Source organism: Salmo salar, chromosome ssa20, assembly GCF_905237065.1.
Source record: "Salmo salar chromosome ssa20, Ssal_v3.1, whole genome shotgun sequence".
Classification (NCBI taxonomy): domain Eukaryota; kingdom Metazoa; phylum Chordata; class Actinopteri; order Salmoniformes; family Salmonidae; genus Salmo; species Salmo salar.
Genome location: NC_059461.1, coordinates 55681256 through 55700761, shown reverse-complemented (window position 1 = coordinate 55700761; position 19506 = coordinate 55681256). Strand labels below are relative to the sequence as shown.

At 44.6% G+C, this 19506-nt stretch overlaps 1 protein-coding gene and 1 long non-coding RNA gene across 5 annotated transcripts; both read left to right on the top strand.

Annotated features, from left to right (window-relative positions):
* Window positions 1–1200: 1200 nt before the first annotated feature.
* LOC106580857 (eukaryotic translation initiation factor 3 subunit K) lies at window positions 1201–9165 on the top strand. 2 transcript variants are annotated; one of them, XM_014162350.2, is made up of 8 exons: window positions 1201–1386; window positions 1775–1873; window positions 3435–3555; window positions 7886–7957; window positions 8237–8303; window positions 8400–8477; window positions 8618–8743; window positions 9021–9165. In XM_014162350.2, exons 1-8 carry the CDS (start codon window positions 1325–1327, stop codon window positions 9050–9052), a joined length of 657 nt encoding a protein of 218 aa, XP_014017825.1. In that variant the 5' UTR covers window positions 1201–1324; the 3' UTR covers window positions 9053–9165. The 2 variants fall into 2 exon arrangements, with proteins under 2 accessions (XP_014017825.1, XP_014017824.1); XM_014162349.2 differs by having other exon boundaries at window positions 7880–7957.
* An 815-nt stretch (window positions 9166–9980) lies between these two features.
* On the top strand, window positions 9981–19341 carry LOC106580856 (uncharacterized). Of its 3 annotated transcripts, XR_006760976.1 has the most exons (8): window positions 9982–10752; window positions 14482–14584; window positions 14748–14952; window positions 15131–16444; window positions 16551–16607; window positions 17992–18108; window positions 18355–18417; window positions 19148–19341. It is a non-coding gene; the product is annotated as an uncharacterized lncRNA (long non-coding RNA). The 3 variants fall into 3 exon arrangements; XR_006760977.1 differs by adding an exon at window positions 13693–13761 and having other exon boundaries at window positions 9981–10752; window positions 15131–18108; XR_006760975.1 differs by having other exon boundaries at window positions 9981–10752; window positions 15131–18108.
* The last annotated feature ends 165 nt before the right edge of the window (window positions 19342–19506 follow it).

Here is a 19506-nt window from a genome sequence, read left to right as displayed (position 1 = left end):
GCCCACGCTTGGATTGCGTCCTACCTGACAGGTCGCTCCTACCAGGTGGCGTGGCGAGAATCTGTCTCCGCACCATGCGCTCTCACCACTGGTGTCCCCCAGGGCTCTGTTCTAGGCCCTCTCCTATTCTCGCTATACACCAAGTCACTTGGCTCTGTCATATCCTCACATGGTCTCTCCTATCATTGCTATGCAGACGACACACAATTAATCTTCTCCTTTCCCCCCTTCTGATAACCAGGCGGCGAATCGCATCTCTGCATGTCTGTCAGACATATCAGTGTGGATGAAGGATCACCACCTCAAGCTGAACCTCGGCAAGACGGAGCTGCTCTTCCTCCCGGGGAAGGACTGCCCGTTCCATGATCTCGCCATCACGGTTGACAACTCCCTTGTGTCCTCCTCCCAGAGTGCTAAGAACCTTGGCGTGATCCTGGACAACACCCTGTCGTTCTCCACTAACATCAAGGCGGTGACCCGATCCTGTAGGTTCATGCTCTACAACATTCGCAGAGTACGACCCTGCCTCACACAGGAAGCGGCGCAGGTCCTAATCCAGGCACTTGTCATCTCCCGTCTGGATTACTGCAACTCGCTGTTGGCTGGGCTCCCTGCCTGTGCCATTAAACCCCTACAACTCATCCAGAACGCCGCAGCCCGTCTGGTGTTCAACCTTCCCAAGTTCTCTCACGTCACCCCGCTCCTCCGCTCTCTCCACTGGCTTCCAGTTGAAGCTCGCATCCGCTACAAGACCATGGTGATTGCCTACGGAGCTGTGAAGGGAACGGCACCTCCATACCTTCAGGCTCTGATCAGGCCCTACACCCAAACAAGGGCACTGCGTTTATCCACCTCTGGCCTGCTGGCCCCCCTACCTCTGAGGAAGCACAATTCCCGCTCAGCTCAGTCAAAACTGTTCGCTGCTCTGGCACCCCAATGGTGGAACAAGCTCCCTCACGACGCCAGGACAGCGGAGTCAATCACCACCTTCCGGAGACACCTGAAACCCCACCTCTTTAAGGAATACCTAGGATAGGATAAAGTAATCCTTCTACCCCCCCCCCCCCCCCCCATAAAAGATTTAGATGCACTATTGTAAAGTGGTTGTTCCACTGGATATCATAAGGTGAATGCACCAATTTGTAAGTCGCTCTGGATAAGAGCGTCTGCTAAATGACTTAAATGTAAATGTTTCTGTGATCCGTCAGTAATCCAACTTCCTGTTTACGTCATCACAGCCCTTTCCGTCCTTCTCTCCCAGCTCTCTCCATGTGCGGATGTCTTACATTTTACAATCAAACAGACCGCAATAAGAGTTGACCAAATGGCGTCGGCATTCGAGCAGATGAGAGCTAACGTGGGAAAGCTCTTACGAGGAATTGATAGGTATGGAGACTTGTTTGATAAATACTAGCTTAGCTAGCTACCTACCTGCTGCTACGTAATGCTAGCAACATGTGATTGTTTGAAATTTATGCAGAAAGTTGGATATCTGTTTAATTTATTAGACATATCGAACGACGCACAGGTGTCACAAACCTTTGGTTTACCTAATGTTACTTTACGCGTTAGCTAGCAAGGTACAACTGCTTGTACCGGTAAACGTTAAGCTAACGTTAGTTAGCACAACAACATCCTTTGACAGCTGGTTGGTTGTAATGCAGATTGATTGGATCTCTGCAAGTTTTTGCACAACTTGTTTTAGTTAGTTAGCTGTGTCGGCTATCTGTTGAATCCATGCCCTTGATGTTACATTGTTTATGATCTCTTTCAGATACAACCCAGAGAACCTGGCAACATTGGAACGCTACGTGGAAACACAAGTTAAAGACAATGCCTACGACCTAGAGGCCAATTTGGCTATCCTCAAATTGTGAGTCACCCTACCTCTTACTTTCTGACTACTGTCACGTTTGTTAGGCCTGTAAAAAATAGTTAACTCATGTAATTCCATTTGCTTGCTGGGTGGTAAGTAGCCCTTGATCATGACTCTGTTCCATTACATTACACATAAGTCATTGGACAAAGGCTTCTTCTGTACAGGGGAGTTTTGTTAAGAGCCCCTGCGCTCAATAAGAAAATGAGCAGGAGTCGCTTGCGGTACGGTTTTGGAAGCATAATTACCTTATCTTTCATATAAACGAGATCATTTTCAAAAACCAAAATGTTAAATTGATACACCTTGATAGGGTTCCCACACGGCCATATCTCCACATAACACTGCGTGTTTTCACAAGACAGTTGACCACCTGTACACCAGTCTCCAGTTGAAATGTTTAAGATGCGAGTGCATCAGTCTGCGGGATCCTAAATGGAACATCCATCCGTAAGAAACCCGATTCAAATAAAAAATCAGCCTTATTCCCAAAATACCTCGAATCTGTTGACTGATTTGATGTGTCCTCTCCTTCAACCTATCAAACTGTTATGCATGTATGACATTTATCTACTAGTCAGATAACTGTACAGTGCGAGGTCCGCAGCTGCTCGCGCCACTGTGCTAGCTTTACACTGTGCTAATATTCCTAGACTACATCTCCGAGTCACCTTCAGTGTTCAGATTTTTGTAAAATGGCTTTTCGCAATATTAAATAATAGGCTTTATTAATTCGACAACTAATGTAATTTGCTGGGTCATTGTTACCAAATGCGCTGTAGAAAATTGTGATTTGCCGGTGGAACTGTGTAGGCTACCGGAGTGGACACAACTGATCACACATCTAACTGCTGATTGGGGCTTTTCGATTGCCAGGTTCACCGTACGAAATATTGAAACAGTCAGTGCGTTTGGGTTAATTTTTACATGAACAGTGGCAGATGTCGGTCTGCCTTTATGGCTCAGCTCACACACTACATCATTCACACACAAACACACAGGGCCTCTCAGAGGAGTCAGGTCAGACAGATCCAATCCCTGAGCTCAGTATTATGTATTCATTTAGAATGGAAAATGAATGTGGTCATGCAACAGTTGTTAGTGCATAGCTTCCCGTTCCACTTATCAAATTTCACAGAATCGTTTCAAACTTAAAGTATCGTGCCTTTGTCGGGGGGCATGTGTGTAGATGCGTATTGAATCATGCTTGTAAGGAGAGATGCACATCCCTACTATCTAGCATGCTCCCAACACCTGTGTGTAACTGAAGAAGTCTGGCAGAAACGTTTTGTAACTGAAAAATAATGTTGGCTGCAACTGTGATAAAGTAGCTTAACAGTGTACAGTAAGTGTGTATTTTAGCATTTGTGAAATTATTTTGATGTGATATGAAGGTAAAGGGCTTTGTTTCTAGAACAGTATTGTAATTGAGACCTGATTCACATGTAGATGGCGTATTTTGCTATTTTGGCTGCCAGAGCCAGTCTACCTATGATTCTTGGGCTAGCAGAACACCACTCATGGCTATATCAGTAAGATGCTGTTCTTGTTCCTGTAGGTACCAGTTCAACCCTGCCTACTTCCAGGTCACAGTGACGTCGCAGATTCTGCTCAAGGCCCTGACCAACCTACCACACACAGACTTTACTCTGTGCAAGTGCATGATTGACCAGACACACGTATCCTTTTGGTGCTCAGTATAATCTAGGAGTATAATCCTGCAACAAGTACAATTTGTCCACTTCTGTACTCCCTGTCAACAAAAACATTGACAATCATTTAGGCTTGGGTGGAATTTTATTTAACTAGGCAAGTCAGTTAACAACATTCTTATTTACAATGACGGCCTAGGAACAGTGGGTTAAGGTATACTGTATTCCCGGGGTATTTGGAAATGCCCACGGGATATTTTTTTTTCAATGCTGTTAACTATTTCTTTGAAATGTTTTATTTGAATATTTGTAGCTGCTTTTTAAGTAAATACCTGCGGTCAACTTGTGCAATACGTTAGGAGATAAAGAAGATTGTGTTCTTCATTTCACCTGTCAAGTTTTCATTATGAAACTTACCGGTAGTCCCCAGTCGTGGTGTTTGTTTTACAATTACACAACGATGAGAGACCGGAGCCTTGTGAGTCAATTGCTGTTGTGCAGCACGCGACAGCTGATCTAGTTACAGTATGCAATTCACAAATAATGTGTTTGCTAGTTAGATATCGTAACTATTAAGTTAACTGTCTAAAATGTGCTAAATTATCTAGTTGTGCATTTGCTTTACTAATTTGGGCTTCCAAGTGGCGCAGCGGTCTAAGGCACTGCATCTGTGCTAGAGGCGTCACTACAGACCATGGTTCGATTCCAGGCTGTATCACAGCCGGTCGTGATTGGGAGTCCCATAGGGCGGCGCGTAATTGGCCCAGCGTCGTCCGGTGTAGGGCGTCATTGTAAATAAGAATTTGTTCTTAACTGATTTGCCTCGTTAAATAAATTCAATATAAAAAAAGCTAGTTAGCTAAGTGGACTTTGTTTGGTAACAGCAGATAATCCCCTCCTGGATCAAGAGCCTTGCTGTCTAATATTTGTTTTGTGCTCGCGGAAAACTGTGAGTTGCATTTTGTTGCTTGTATAACTTTGAGCTGGGATGTCTGTCCTGCAAATACTTTAGATCAGAGACTGTTCCAAGATGGCGTAGCAGTGGGGTGTCTGTTTTGATTGTCTTGTACCGTGTGTATATATTTTTTATCTCAATTTCCATCTACGGACTGAACATACCCGCCTCACCCAATGTGGTACGGATCTGCTATTTTTGTACTTGAGAACCGGAACCCCCCCTTCAGAAGCTAGCCAGCTAACTAGCTAGTAGTCAGTTAGCCACTGCTAGCGGTCATCACTGTTAACTCGGACATCTGCCAGCCTCAGCCCAGTCAATTCCTGCCAGTCTGCACAGCGCGACATCAACCCAGAGCATATCGGACTGCTTTTCTCTACCACATCTCCAGATTCCTACTGCAAGCTCTGAACCTTTACTCCAGATCATCGCAGCTAGCTAGCTGCTATCCGAGTGGCTACTCCTGGCTAACGTCTCTGTCCCGAAGCAAGCACCAGTTAGCCTGGAGGGGCCCATCTCCCGGCTAACCGAAGAGATCCATCAGACAATTCCTGGGCTTCAATTACCTTTTGCCAATTGGCCTGGACCCTTTGCTGCTGACACGGAGCCCCGCCAATCCATCACGACTGGTCTGCCGACGTAACTGTCCGAGGGGGTTTCAACCGGCTCTCTCGTTGCGACCTCCCCCTGAGGCCCATCTGCTAGCCACGGCCTGCTAGCTGTCTGAATTGCCATGTCTCCAGCTCGCCTAGCTACTCACTGGACCCAATGGTCACTCGGCTACATATGCCTCTCCCTAATGTCAATATGCCTTGTCTATTGCTGTTTTGGTTTGATTTGTCTTATTTCACTAGAGCCTCCAGCCCTGCTCAATATGCCTTAGCTAGTTCTTTTGTTCCACCCCCCCACACATGCAGTGACCTCACCTGGCTTAAATGGTGCCTCTAGAGACAAAACATCTCATCGTCACTCAATGCCTAGGCTTACCTCCACTGTACTCTCATCCTACCATACCGTTGTCTGTACACAATTTTTTCTCCCGCGCCCAGAAATCTGCTTCTTTTACTCTCTATTCCGAGCGCACTAGACGACCAGTTCTTTTAGCCATACTCTTATCCTACTCCTCTGGTGATGTAGAGGTTAACACAGGCCCCGCAGCCCCCAGCATCACTCCCATTCCCCAGGCGCTCTCATTTGTTGACTTCTGTAACTGTAAAATCCCCCATCTTTCTTCAGAGTTCGTACTGTTAGGTGACATAAACCGGGACATGCTTAACACCCCGGCTGTCTAATCTAAGCTCGATGCCCTCAATCTCACACAAATTATAAAGGAACCTACCAGGTACAACCCTAAATCCGTAACCATGGGCACCCTCTTAGATATCATCCTGACCAACTTACCCTCTAAATACACCTCTACTGTCTTCAACCAGGATCTCATCCTGTGGCATTCTGCATTAGCATCAAATAGCCCCTGTGATATGCAACTTTTCAGGGAAGTTAGGAACCAATATACTCAGTCAGTTAAGAAAGCTAAGGCTATCTTTTTTAAACAGAAATTTGCTTCCTGTAGCACTAATTCCGAAAGGTTTTGGGACAAGTAAAGTCCGTGGAGAATAAGAGCACCTCCTCCCAGCTGCCCACTGCACTGAGGATAGGAAACACTGTCACCGCCGATAAATCTACGATTTTCAATAAGCATTTTTCTACAGCTGGCCATACTTTCCACCTGGCTACCCCTACCCCGGCCAACATCTCGGCACCCCCTGCAGCAACTTGCCCCTTACCCTTGCACAGGGTTCAATTCTCAGGCCGACTCTTTTTCTCTGTATATATCAATGATGTCGCTCTTGCTATTGGAGATTCTCTGTTCCACCTCTGTGCAAACGACACCATTCTGTATACTTCTGGCCCTTCTTTGGACACTGTGCTAACAAACCTCCAAACGAGCTTCGACGCCATACAACACTCCTTCCGTGGCCTCCAACTGCTTTTAAATGCTAGTAAAACTAAGTGCATGCTCTTCAGCCGATCGCTGCCCGCAACCTCCCACCCAACTAGCATCACTACTCTGGCCGGTTTTGACCTAGAATATGTGGACAACTACCAATACCTAGGTGTCTGGTTAGACTGTAAACTCTCCTTCCAGACGCCCATTAAGCATCTCCAATCCAAAATGAAATCTAGAATCAGCTTCCTATTTCGCAACAAAGCCTCCTTCACTCATGCTGCCAAACATACCCTCGTAAAATTGACTATCCTACTGATCCTTGACTTCGGTTATGTTATTTACAAAATAGCCTCTAACACTACTCAGTAAATTGGATGCAGTCTATCACAGTGCCATCCGTTTTGTCACCAAAGCACCACATACTACCCACCACTGCGACCTCTATGCTCTTGTTGGCTGGCCCTCGCTACATATCCGTCGCCAAACCCACTGGCTCCAGGTCATCTGTAAGTCTGCTAGGTAAAGCCCCGCCTTATCTCAGCTCACTGGTCACCATAGCAGCACCCACCCGTAGCACGTGCTCCAGCAGGTATATTGCACTGGTCATCCCCAAAACCAACACTTCCTTTGGCCGCCGTTCCTTCCAGTTCTCTGCTGCCAATGACTGGAACGAATTGCAAAAATCTCTGAAGCTGGAGACTTATATTTCCCTCTAACTTTAAGCATCATCTGTCAGAGCAGTTTACGATCACTGTACCTGTACACAGCCAATCTGTAAATAGCACACCCGACTACCTCATCCCCATATTATTACTTACCCTCTTGCTCTTTTGCACCCCAGTACATCTATCACTCCAGTATTAATGCTAAATTGTAATTATTTTGCCTCTATGGCCTATTTATTGCCTACCTCCCTAGTCTTTTACATTTGCACACACTGTACATAGATTTTTCTATTTTTCTTTTCTATTGTGTTATTGACTGTTTGTTTACGTTTAACTCTGTTTTGATGCACTACTTGGCTTTATCTTGGCCAGGTCGCAGTGGTAAAATGAGAACTGGTTTTCAACTGGCCTATCTGGTTAAATAAAGGTGAAATATGTGTGTATTTTTATTTTTTTTAAGTATAAAATGTTTGCAAAGCACTCATTAGTGGTCTCTATGGGATATTACATGTACTTGTTAGCATTGCTAACCTTCGGATTACAAAGGCTCATTGGTGTTTGAAAATAGCACCCCTTGTGTTCAGTGCTGGTAATCGAGAATGCCTGGTATTGCACAAGGTCGATATGGAAGTATGGCAATTTGTATACCGCCCAAGCCTATAATTTGTTTTGGTTGATTGTTGTTTTCTGGGGTTTGTGTTGGACTAATGGTGTGGACATTAGTCTTATATGGCCAGTTGTTTGCTCTGTGTGTGGTGCCTTTCCTTGACTAGAGTAAAGCAGCAGGAGGAGCGCCCCATTAGGCAGATCCTGTATCTGGGAAACCTCCTGGAGACCTGCCATTTCCAGTCCTTCTGGGTATACACATCCCTGTTTCTGTCTTTTTGTTTCACCAGCCTTTTGCCCTGCTCATTTCACTGAACTTTCCAGTCATTGTTAGATTATTTTTAGGATCATATCCTGACATGGAGCGGTTCCAAACAGAACGTTGAGGTTAAAGCATGACTGTACATTGTGACTTTAACTGGAAATTGATGGCTGTGCTAATAGACAACTCCTATCATGGCTTTATGAAATGTGACCTCCAGTTCTAATGGTATGATTGTATGGTACTCATTCCTTTGTCTGTCACAACAGTCCAGTCTGGAGGAGAACAGGGAATTCATTGACGGCATCACAGGCTTTGAGGACTCGGTGCGCAAGTGTGAGTAGAATATTTGGAAATCAAGTTTAGTTGCCGACTGCATAATATTGCAATTAAAAATGTGATAATGGCTTGTTTAACTGCTGCTCTCTCCAGTTATCTGCCATGTGGTTGGAATCACATACCAGAACATTGAGCATCGACTTCTGGCTGAGATGCTGGGTGACCCCCTTGGTAAGGCCATTCATTTCAAATGTATATCTTTTGGAGAGTGCTGTCCTATTGATTTTCTTTCTTTGTGACTCTACAGTGTTAATTATCTAAGTCCTATCCCACTTCCCCCTGCTCAGTTTGACTTCGTGCTCCCCATACAGACACACAGGTTAAGGTGTGGATGAGCAAGTACGGGTGGACGGAGAACGAGGAAGGGCAGATCTTCATCTTTAACCAGGAGGAGAGCGTCAAGCCCAAGAACATTGTTGAAAAGATTGACTTTGAGAGTGAGTGTTTCCTTGTCTCGTGTCCCAGTTCCTGTCTTGTTTGCTGGTATCCAGTGACGTTGTTTTGTTTTTTCTGTCTGTAGTCACTTTTAGCATACATTTTCAAAGTTCAACTTCCTTCCTCCCCCATATCAGTGTAGCTTTATGTAACCTAAGACTTTTCATGGAAAGACAATTTTGTTGACATTCTTTCCCTTTGTTTTCCCATGCTCTCCTCTGTCTTCCTCTCCCACTTTACTTACCTGTGTTTTCCATTGTTTCTGTTCCTCTTCCACAGGTGTATCCAGCATCATGGCCACATCTCAGTGATATCCAGACACATCTGCACAAACACTCCGAATGTACAAAACAAAGTTCAACCAGACAGAAGTACATATACCACAAACCAGCGTTTCACAATAAATGTTAATTATCCATTCATACTCAGGCCCAAAGTGTGCTGATCTTTTCACTGATTACATTGAACTACTCTGTGATGTTAACCTTTTTAAGTTCATTCCAGGAAAGGATTTTTTTATTTATTTTAACCTTTAAGATGTGGGTGTGCCTAAGGCGAGTGCTCTTTAATCTTTGACTTGACATGTCAGTAAATTAACACTGTCTGTATCCTTTTCAAGCCTGTTCTGAGTGTGGAGATAAGAAGTAATCTACGTTTTTGCATGTGAGGCCTAATCATCATTTGTCATAACTTCACACAAAACATTCCTTAGTCTAATTTATGAAATAAGCTACACTGAACAAAAATATAAATGCAACAATTTCAAAGATTTTACTGAGTTACAGTTCAAATAAGGACATCAGTTAATTGAAATCAATTCATTAGGCCCTAATCTATAGATTTCACGACTGGGAATACAGATGTGCATCTGTTGGTCACAGATACTTGAAACAAAAAAAGTAGGGGTGTGGCTCAGAACCTGTCCGTATCTGGTGGGACCACCATTTCACTCATGCAGCGCAACATCGCCTTCGCGTAGAGTTGATCAGGCTGTTGATTGTGGAATGTTGGCCCATTCCATTTCAATGGCAGTGGTTGTGAAGCCGGTTGAACATCCTGCCAAATTATCTAAAAGGACTTAGGGAGGCGGCTTATGGTAGAAAAATGAACATTCAATTCTCTGCCAACACCTCTGGTGGCTTTCCTGCAGTCAGCATGCAAATTGCACGCACCCTCAACTTGAGACATCTGTGGCATTGTGTTTTGAAAGGGTGGCCTTTTATTGTCCCCAGCACAAGGTGCACCTGTGTAATGATCATGTTGTTTAATCAGCTTCTTGATATGCCACAACTGTCAGGTGGATCGATAATCTTGGCAAAGGAGAAATGTGCACTAATAGGAATGTAAATTTAATGTGTGCACATCATTTTAGAGAAATAAGCCTTTTGTGCATATGGAACATTTCTGGAATCTTTTATTTCAGCTCGTGAAACATGGGTACAACAATTTACATGTTGCATTTATATTTTTGTTTAGTGTATATGACTTGGGGGCATAATGCAATAACTTAAGAATCATGGGACTGCAAAGTGCGCACGTAAGCGACTCAACTATCGGAAGCTGCACAGGTGGGCGACTGCAGTATTGAGAGTGTGGCCAATGGCCATTTGACAAGGTCAATCGGTTCATGGGTAGAAAAGTTGGTACGGTAACTCCTGGAAAAGTGGATAAAGCAATTGCTTTAATAAAGTTGTAGGGTTCTGTTGCACACTATTTTAACTCTACAACAAACAGCCTATTAGTTTTGTAAGGACATACAGAAAGAATTGCGATAGTAATGACAAGGAGACTCCCGTCGCAGAAATAGGTTGAGCAGACGCAACAACGGAAGATCCCGGAAGCTCATTTACCTCCAAACGGTGGCAATCGTCACTTCTCGCTGACAAGCCTTCTCCAGTTCTTCATCAACCTTAACGGCGGTATTTCAATGGATGATGGGTTGTTTGTGGACCACGACTTTCCAATGGGAGATGTGTTTCTTCAACCCGCGATGGAATGGAGACGCCCAAAGGTAGCGCACTATGACATTGTTATATAAAAAAAAGCAGAAAAAAATATACCAATTAATTAATGAAAATACTCAATTTTAATGGAACCCTATCTCTTACAAAAGTATGAATCAAACCATCGGACATACTATGTCATTTATAATCACAAAACACAGTGATATATTTTTGCATTGACAACGGGTAGACGATGTCTCTCCTGGACAGTTGTTTTGAGGGTGTCATATACTGTACTTCTCTTCAAGGTCCTATAGACGTGCTAAGAATCATGCATGTACTGACAACAGCCATAACAATACACGCACAGATGCATATAAACTCAGCAAATAAATAAACGTCCTCTCTGTCAACTGCGTTTTTTTTCAGCAAACTTGACGTGTAAATATTTGTATGAACATAAGATTCAACAACTGAGACATAAACTGAACAAGTTCCACAGACACGTGACTAACATAAATGGAATAATGTGTCCCTGAACAAAGGGGGGTCAAAAGTAACAGTATCTGGTGTGGCCACCATCTGCATTAAGTACTGCAGTGCATCTCCTCATGGACTGCACAAGATTTACCAGTTCTTGCTGTAAGATGTTACCCCACTCTTCCACCAAGGCACCTGCAAGTTCCCAGACATTTCTGGGGGGAATGGCCCTAGCCCTCACCCTCTGATCCAACAGGTCCCAGACGTGCTCAATGGGATTGAGATCCGGGTTCTTCGCTGGCCATGGCAGAACACTGACATTCCTGTCTTGCAGGAAATCACGCACAGAACGAGCAGTATGGCTGGTGGCATTGTCATGCTGGAGGGTCATGTCAGGATGAGCCTGCAGGAAGGGTACCACATGAGGGAGGAGGATGTCTTCCCTGTAACGCACAGTGTTGAGATTGCCTGCAATGACAACAAGCTCAGTCCGATGATGCTGTGACACACCGCCCCAGACCATGACGGACTCTCCACCTCCAAATCGATCCCGCTCCAGAGTACAGGCCTCGGTGTAACGCTCATTCCTTCAACGATAAATGCGAATCCGACCATCACCCCTGGTGAGACAAAACCGCGACTCATCAGTGAAGAGCACTTTTTGCCAGTCCTGTCTGGTCCAGCAATGGTGGGTTTGTGCCCATAGGTGACGTTGTTGCCGGTGATGTCTGGTGAGGACCTGCCTTACAACAGGCCTACAAGCCCTCAGTCCAGCCTCTCTCAGCCTATTGCCATCCTGTACCTGTCCGCAGGTGTGATGTTCGGATGTATCGATCCTGTGCAGGTGTTGTTACACGTGGTCTGCCACTGCGAGGATGATCAGCTGTCCGTCCTGTCTCCCTGTAGCGCTGTCTTAGGCGTCTCACAGTACAGACATTGCAATTTATTGCCCTGGCCACATCTGCAGTCCTCATGTCTCCTTGCAGCATGCCTAAGGCACGTTCACGCAGATGAGCTGGGACCCTGGGCATCTTTCTTTTGGTGTTTTTCAGTCAGTAGAAAGGCCTCTTTAGTGTCCTAAGTTTTCATAACTGTAACCTTAATTGCCTACTGTCTGTAAGCTGTTAGTGTCTTAATGACCGTTCCACAGGTGCATGTTCATTAATTGTTTATGGTTCATTGAACAAGCATGGGAAACAGTGTTTAAAACCTTTACAGTGACGATCATAGGTGGGTGCTATGAATTATCAGATAGAACAGAAAACCAGCAGGCTCCAGACCTCGTAGGGTAAGAATTGAATACCCCTGCCATAACACAACACTATATGAATACAGGCCCTGGGGTGAATACTACTGTGTTAGGGCAGGACTAGGTCATAGTGGTTTTTATCTTCAGAAGGCTTAGCCAATTGTCAAGCTGTCATGGCTAAATGCTAAAACAAACACCCTTGACAATGTTTCCATACATTATGAACATCCAATCCCTGGACTGGACAGAGCGAAGTATGTTAAGATGTGTTTTGTCATGAAGACAGAAAGGTCTCCTTACCTTCTGTATACATGTTGTATTCACTTTGTTACTCTCCATTGAAGATGGAGTCTTGGGTCAAAAATGCCTGTCACCATAGATCTAGGCACCTTTTTTAGTTTATTTATTTGTTGTAGGCCTAGTAGTGTTCAGTCAATCATAAATCATAAAAGCAACAGTTATGAGTGAGGACCAGTGGGTTAAAGTCTCTACACTACTTCAGATTATGTAAATAGAGTAGATTTATGTCCCAGGTACATTGTTATCCACTTCATCTTACCCAGTAAAGGGGACACTCAGCTAAAAGTTTGTTAAGAGGCATGTTGTGTCTTGCTTTCTCTCCCCTCTCCCCTCTGCCAGGATATCTGCCCTTCAGCACAGTTCATAGTGGATGCAGCACCACGTATGGACGTGTGTCAGGGAGTTCTGAGTAAGTGGAACATGCCATATGTATGTTGCCCGACGCAGTGTCTTTCCACCTGCCTCCTTACATATTAGGGCCCTATTCAATCCGCGTTGCGGAGGTTCACCTTTACAGCGTCATTGGAATTTAAAGGCAATGTTCCCGCTTTACTGGAGGCTGCATTCACCGTAAAAACTGCATATGTCTGCTCAATCGGAAATGACCTTCATTTCTATTGTGGAATATGTAACGCTTCAGCTTTACTGATTGAACAGAGCCCTTAGTCTTGTTTCCAGTCATTGCAGTACCACAGTAAGCTGGGATGCGGTTGATCTGTTTCTTTATTACCCAAAGTTTTCTCCCATTGATATCGAAGTTCTACCCAAGAGTACAGAATTGCTTTGACATCATTAATGAATTGAATGTCTGACATACTGTACAGTAAATGCCAGGTGGCCATCATCAAACTACTTACCCAGTGAAGTGAATGTGATATATAATATACCTTTACCTGTCCCTCTGTCCTCCCCTGCTCTCTGTTGATTGGATGACTGCTGGTTCCTGTCTGCGGTGGCATCCCTCTCCCTGCATCGCCAGCTGTTAGAGAGGGTGGTGCCCATGGGACAGAGCTTCCAGGAAAGTTACAATGACAGCTTTTACTTCCAGGTCAGCCTCAGGACATTAAGCACACCTAATTAGGCTGTCATTATCTGTCAAGGGTTGTTGAATTTGCACTCCTGTATTTTGGAGATATGGGCGAATAACTATTTAGTTGGAGTTTGTTGATGCCCACCTCCTGAGATTAAAATAAAACCTGTGTGTGTCTACCTGTCTATAGTTCAGGCAATACTGCGAGTGGGATAAGGTGAAGGTTGACATGTGTTGTGTGTGCTTGGGTTGATTTTTCCCACGGGGCCACCTTGAGCAGAGAAATTAGTTTGGAATCCTGTCCAGTCATGCCTACTCTGTAACCGGGATTGAAAAAGTAAGATTACCCCCCTCTGCTGGATACTAAGCACTGTTGTCAAATTCACTCTCAGATTCATGACTGCACACCAAGGCCAATATTATCCAAATGCCGCCAGCCAAAACCTGCACACATACAGTGGTGTTGGGTTTCCTGTGTTTAATAGTCAAATAGGTTTTCAGGTTGGGTGACTCTCTGTCTCCCCCACTCCTCCACTCCCTCAGGTGAAGACTACATTTGAGGCTGTGGAGCTGGTCCATGTTCACAACCCCTGTGGCAAGACAGAGTGGGAGGGACCCTGGAGTGACATGAATGGGTTAGCTAGCTATTAACCCATTAATCATGTCATTACCACTGTGTGTGTGTGTGTTTGTGTGTGTGGCACGCGTGTGTGCGGTGTGTGTGCGTGCTTGGGGCAGTTTCCTCACAGTGTCTGTCTGTCCAGAGGCCTGAGTGGAATCATGTCCGTGAGGAGGAACAGAAGCATCTGGACAGGGTTCAGAAGGAGGACGGGGCGTTCCGGTAAGTGGACCTTCATAGACTCTCACTTTGTGCCTCCATACTTCACCTGTTCTCATATATTAATAACCTCTCTCTCCCTTTACTCTCTGTCTGTCTCACCCCCTCTCTCTTTCTCCATCTCCCCCCTTCTCTCCCTCTCTCTCCCTCCGGACGGCGGTGTCAGACTTCCGTCAGAACTTTGACGCGGTGGAGGTGGTTCACCTGAGTGAGGAGACCCTGAGCGAGCCAGGCGCCACACAGAGACCATGGAACTGCACAAAGTTCTGACGGAAGTCTGACACCACCATCCTGAGGGAGAGAAGGGGGAAGAAAGAGAGAGGGGGAGAACTGGGTACCACACATCTCCACCAGGGGTTTTCCCAGAGGGGGTGAGAAAACGCACAATCCTACTGACCCACACACACAACTATGACATATAAATGAATTTGGTCAAACATAATCTGAGAAGAATAGATTGATATCCATGTGTCTGCCTTATTGTACATAAATAGTTAATGTACTACATATTGCACATAATCTTTATGTACTGGATATGTATGTGTCCAGGCTGGTTCTGACAGAACTCTCAGTTCCACTTGACCCTGCTGGAGGAGGACAATGACCCCAGTGACCTTGAGCTGACCTGTTCCTTCCTGGTGGCCCTCATGCAGAAGCACCAGAGACTTAGAGGAGTCCACCTGGGCATCGGCCTGGATATCTACAAGGTACACCTGCACAGGAACGTATGCACACATACACAAACACACCCAACAGGAAATACAACCAGAGTAGATTTAAATGAGCCACAGTAAATGTGAGAGAGAAAAGAAGAGAGGAACAAGTGAGGGAAAATTTGAGTGTGGCAGCATATTTCTCAGTGTGGAAATGTGTGCACACCCTACGGTATCTAACCCTCTCTTCCCAGGCATGCTCAGAGTGTGCTTACCTGTCCTCTCTGGACCTGAGCTTGCTCCGCCCACTCATCAGCACCCGGAGGTGGTGATTCGCGGTCGCCTGGCGCCCGGCCATTATATCATCATCCCCTCCACCCCGGAGACCAATCAGCAGGGAGAGTTAATTCTGTGGGTGTTGACAAGAAAGTGACTGGACCAGTCCATGACTAGAGGTTGGAGGAAGAGTTACCTATGATATATGTTAAAGTATCAGGGCACACAGTCAAGAAAAGGATCTCTAAATTACACTGAGTTTACAAAACACCCGCACTTTCCATGGCATAGACTGACCCGGTGAATCAAGGTGAAAGCTATGATCCCTTATTGATGTGACTTGTTAAATCCACTTCAATCAGTGTAGACGAAGTGGGGGAGACAGTTTAAAGAAGGATTTTTAAGCCTTGGGACAATTGAGAAAGTGTGTCATTCAGGGGGTGAAAGGGCAAGACAAAATATTGAAGTGCCACCGGTTTGTGTGTCAAGAACTGCTTCACTGCTAGGTTTTTCACACTCAACAGTTTCCCGTGTGTATCAAGAATGGTCCACCTCCCAAAGGACATCCAGCCAACATGACAACTGTGAGAAGCATTAAAGTCAATATGGGCCAGCATCCTTGTGGAACGCTTTCGACACCTTGTAGAGTCCATGCCCCGACGAAATAAAGCTGTTTTGAGGGCAATAGGGGGTGTGTAACTCAATATTAGGAGAAGCCCGGCACTGATAGAAGCCCCACAGGTAGAAGTCATGGCATGCTATTGAAGTCCAAAGTATCCACAATCCATCACCCCCTGTTGAGTGTTTGTGATGTGACTAAATGGTCCTGTGTGTTTCACTGTGGATCTCCCTGTTGCTGACCTCTTTTCCACGCCTCTCGGCTCTGCCCTCTCCTGAAGCCACACGCCAGATCTTTAAGAAGCACTGCAACAAGGTGAGAACACCACCTCCATGTAGTAGGTTTCATGTAAACTCTTCTATTCTAGCCTGAGATATGCAATATTTACTCTCCAAACTTTTTTCTAACCTCCCAACGGAAGGGGAGTGTCGACCTTTGGAGCTTCTCAACCCGCTAACAGAGGCCATAAAATGCGGAGGTAAGGGTTTGGCTCCAAACATGGACAACTATCTTCCCTCAAAAATGGGAGCAAAGACACACCTTTTGTGTACACACCTCCCCTTTACAACATTGCCTCGCCCACATGCATCTGGGAAATTCTGGAAAACTGTACGAATCCCTCTACTGATTTAGTAGTCTTCCATAAGCCATAACCACTGTGGGAACATTCAGGAAGTAGTGATGTCACCGCAGGAGGACATTTTAACTTTTCCTAACTGATGTTTTGTCTGTGTGGCTTCCTGCTCTCTTCCTGGACTGTGGCCTGCAGTGCGGGAGGGGAGCAAAATAAGCTAGTCCTGGAGCACTGCAAGAGCTTTGTGGTCCTCATGGATGTATCCTTTCTCTTGGGGAAAGAAATACATGTATGGCTGAACCAGTGTGCATCATGTCTCAGCATGGCTGCATGGTTAGTAGTTGATATAGATCAATAACCATGTTAATATAGGTTAAATGTATGCCAGATTCTGGTGTAGCAGTCTAAGCTCATATGTTCCCCCTGGCGATGGGGTCCGAGCCTCGGCTTGGCCGATTGTTTGAAGATCATAGCCCCCCCCCCAAAAAAAAGGGCTATGTAATGTGTAACGTTACACACATGCCATGTATGTACATAGACATACAAAGGTAGGGTAGCTTGTCCACCATGACCTCACTTGGTCTGCTAATCTACCAAGACCTTAATTTTTTGATGGACCATTTTCTTGACTGCAGTGTCAACCCAGAGTTGGGGGTTAGCTCAGCTAGACTGGCAGGGGTTCCAGGCACTCTGGGACAAGATCAGGAAATGGAAATGGACAATAAGGTCTAAACCATACTAAACCGTCTGTCAGTGGAAGGTTTACAGTTTCAATCATTCTGTTCTTTCAAAATGATGAGAGGATTGGACAGTAGTTTGATTGGCTAAAGCAGGCTTTGTGTCTTGGAAGTCTAATTTGGATTGGCTAAAGGAAATATTATAGTGACTTGTGACTTCTGATTCAATCATGTGTCACTGAGCTAATTCAATCACACGACCTGTTGCGATGCATGTGAAGTGATTGAATTATATTTGTCTGAAAAGATTATTCAGTCATGCTGGTCTTGATCTTCCACTTAACAAAAGGATATATTCATGACATTTGACAATAACAAACCCCAGTTGCTGGAGTACCCTGAAGTCTCACCTGCATTGAAAGCTGCAGGTAGGACACACTTATGATATGACAAGCTTCCATTGGTGCCTTTTAGGGGGCACCAAAACACCACTCTTCATGTTCAGTCCCTATTGGTCCATATGAACAGTATGCCAACAGCATTTACACTGCTGAAACAGCAGGGGATGTGGTTGAACATGAATTGATCTGTTTTCGCCTGGTCTGGTCTAGGCATGGTGGTGGATGACTTCGTCCTGCAGCTGATTGTCATGTCTGGCCTGCGCTACACGGAGCCAATCAGTTACCCCGGTTTCCTTTTCCTGCTGATGGAACTGGACAACATGATCCGTAAGTGAGGGCAGAGGTGTAGAGAAGGGTGTGGTCCAACAAGGGCTGAAAATAGGAATTTAGGAAGACTAATTGATGTGGGATTTAAAATGAGTGAAGAGAAATAGAAGAGAGGTTGAGATGTTACTTTTGGGGTGCACCTGGATTTTTTATTTATTTTTATAATTACCATGCAAGAGCAAAATGCGTGTGTGTGTGAGGGGGGGGGCTAATTGGTCTAATTCATCATGTTTTGTCCATTCACAGATACATTTCAAGACTATGTATGACATTGTGGGAATGGGGACCATATCAGTCAGCTACAGACAGGTAAGAGCATACAGGACAGATGATCCAAACCTACTCTTTTTCTCACAGACTAGTAAACATGCAGAATGCGGCAGACTTAAAATGAATGAAAAAACTGCTTTTGCATATGATCACACATATCCAGTGGTGTAAAGTACTTGAGTAAAAATACTTTAAAGGACTACTTAAGTCGTTTTTGGGGGTATCTGCGCTTTACTTTACTATTTATATTTTCGACTATTTACTATTTATATTTTCTTCATACATTTTCCCTGACAACCAAAAGTGCTAGTTAAATTTTGAATGCTTGGCAGGACAGGAAAATGGACAAATTCAAGCACATATCAAGAGAACACGTGGTCATCCCTACTGCCCCTACATGCATCTTTTGTAAATAATGTCTGAGTGTGGGACTGTGCCCCTGGCTGTCCATACATTTTAAAAACAAGAAAATGGTGCCGTCTGGTTTGCTAAGTATAAGGAATTTTATACTTAAGTATATTTTAGCAATTACATGTACTTTTTATACTTAAGTATATTTAAAACCAAATACTTTTAGACTTTTACTCAAGTAGTATTTTACTGGCTGACTTTCACTTTTACTTGAGTAACTTTCTATTAAGGTATCTATACTTTTACTCAAGTATGACAATTGGGTACTTTTTTCCACCTCTGCACATATCCACTTTGGCCTGGACAGCCATTTAAATAAATATTGATTTGTTGTGTCTCACCCTTTTTCTGGTTGTAGTGGCTCCACATGACGATGTACAACTGACGATGGCTCCACATGACGATGTACAGTACAACTGACCCGATGTGCAACTGATCCAATCTCACTGAATTTCAGCCCCTCCTCTGCCTGTTCAACTGGTTTTTGTTGCAATATTGTTTTAAATGAAAAGTTACAGTAGATTTACTTTGCAATAAATCAAATCAAATCAAATCAAATTTATTTTTATATAGCCCTTCGTACATCAGCTGATATTCTCAAAGTGCTGTACAGAAACCCAGCCTAAAACCCCAAACAGCAAGCAAAGCATGTGAAAGAAGCACGGTGGCTAGGAAAAACTCCCTAGGAAAAACTCCCTAGAAAGGCCAAAAACCTAG

Excerpts from the sequence above, each read along its gene's own strand:
- LOC106580857 (XM_014162349.2), top strand. The coding sequence starts at position 1,325 with ATGGCGTCGGCATTCGAGCAGATGAGAGCTAACGTGGGAAAGCTCTTA. Across the intron at positions 1,387-1,774 it reads CTCTTACGAGGAATTGATAG|ATACAACCCAGAGAACCTGG; the intron begins GTATGGAGACTT and ends GATCTCTTTCAG. Across the intron at positions 1,874-3,434 it reads AATTTGGCTATCCTCAAATT|GTACCAGTTCAACCCTGCCT; the intron begins GTGAGTCACCCT and ends TTGTTCCTGTAG.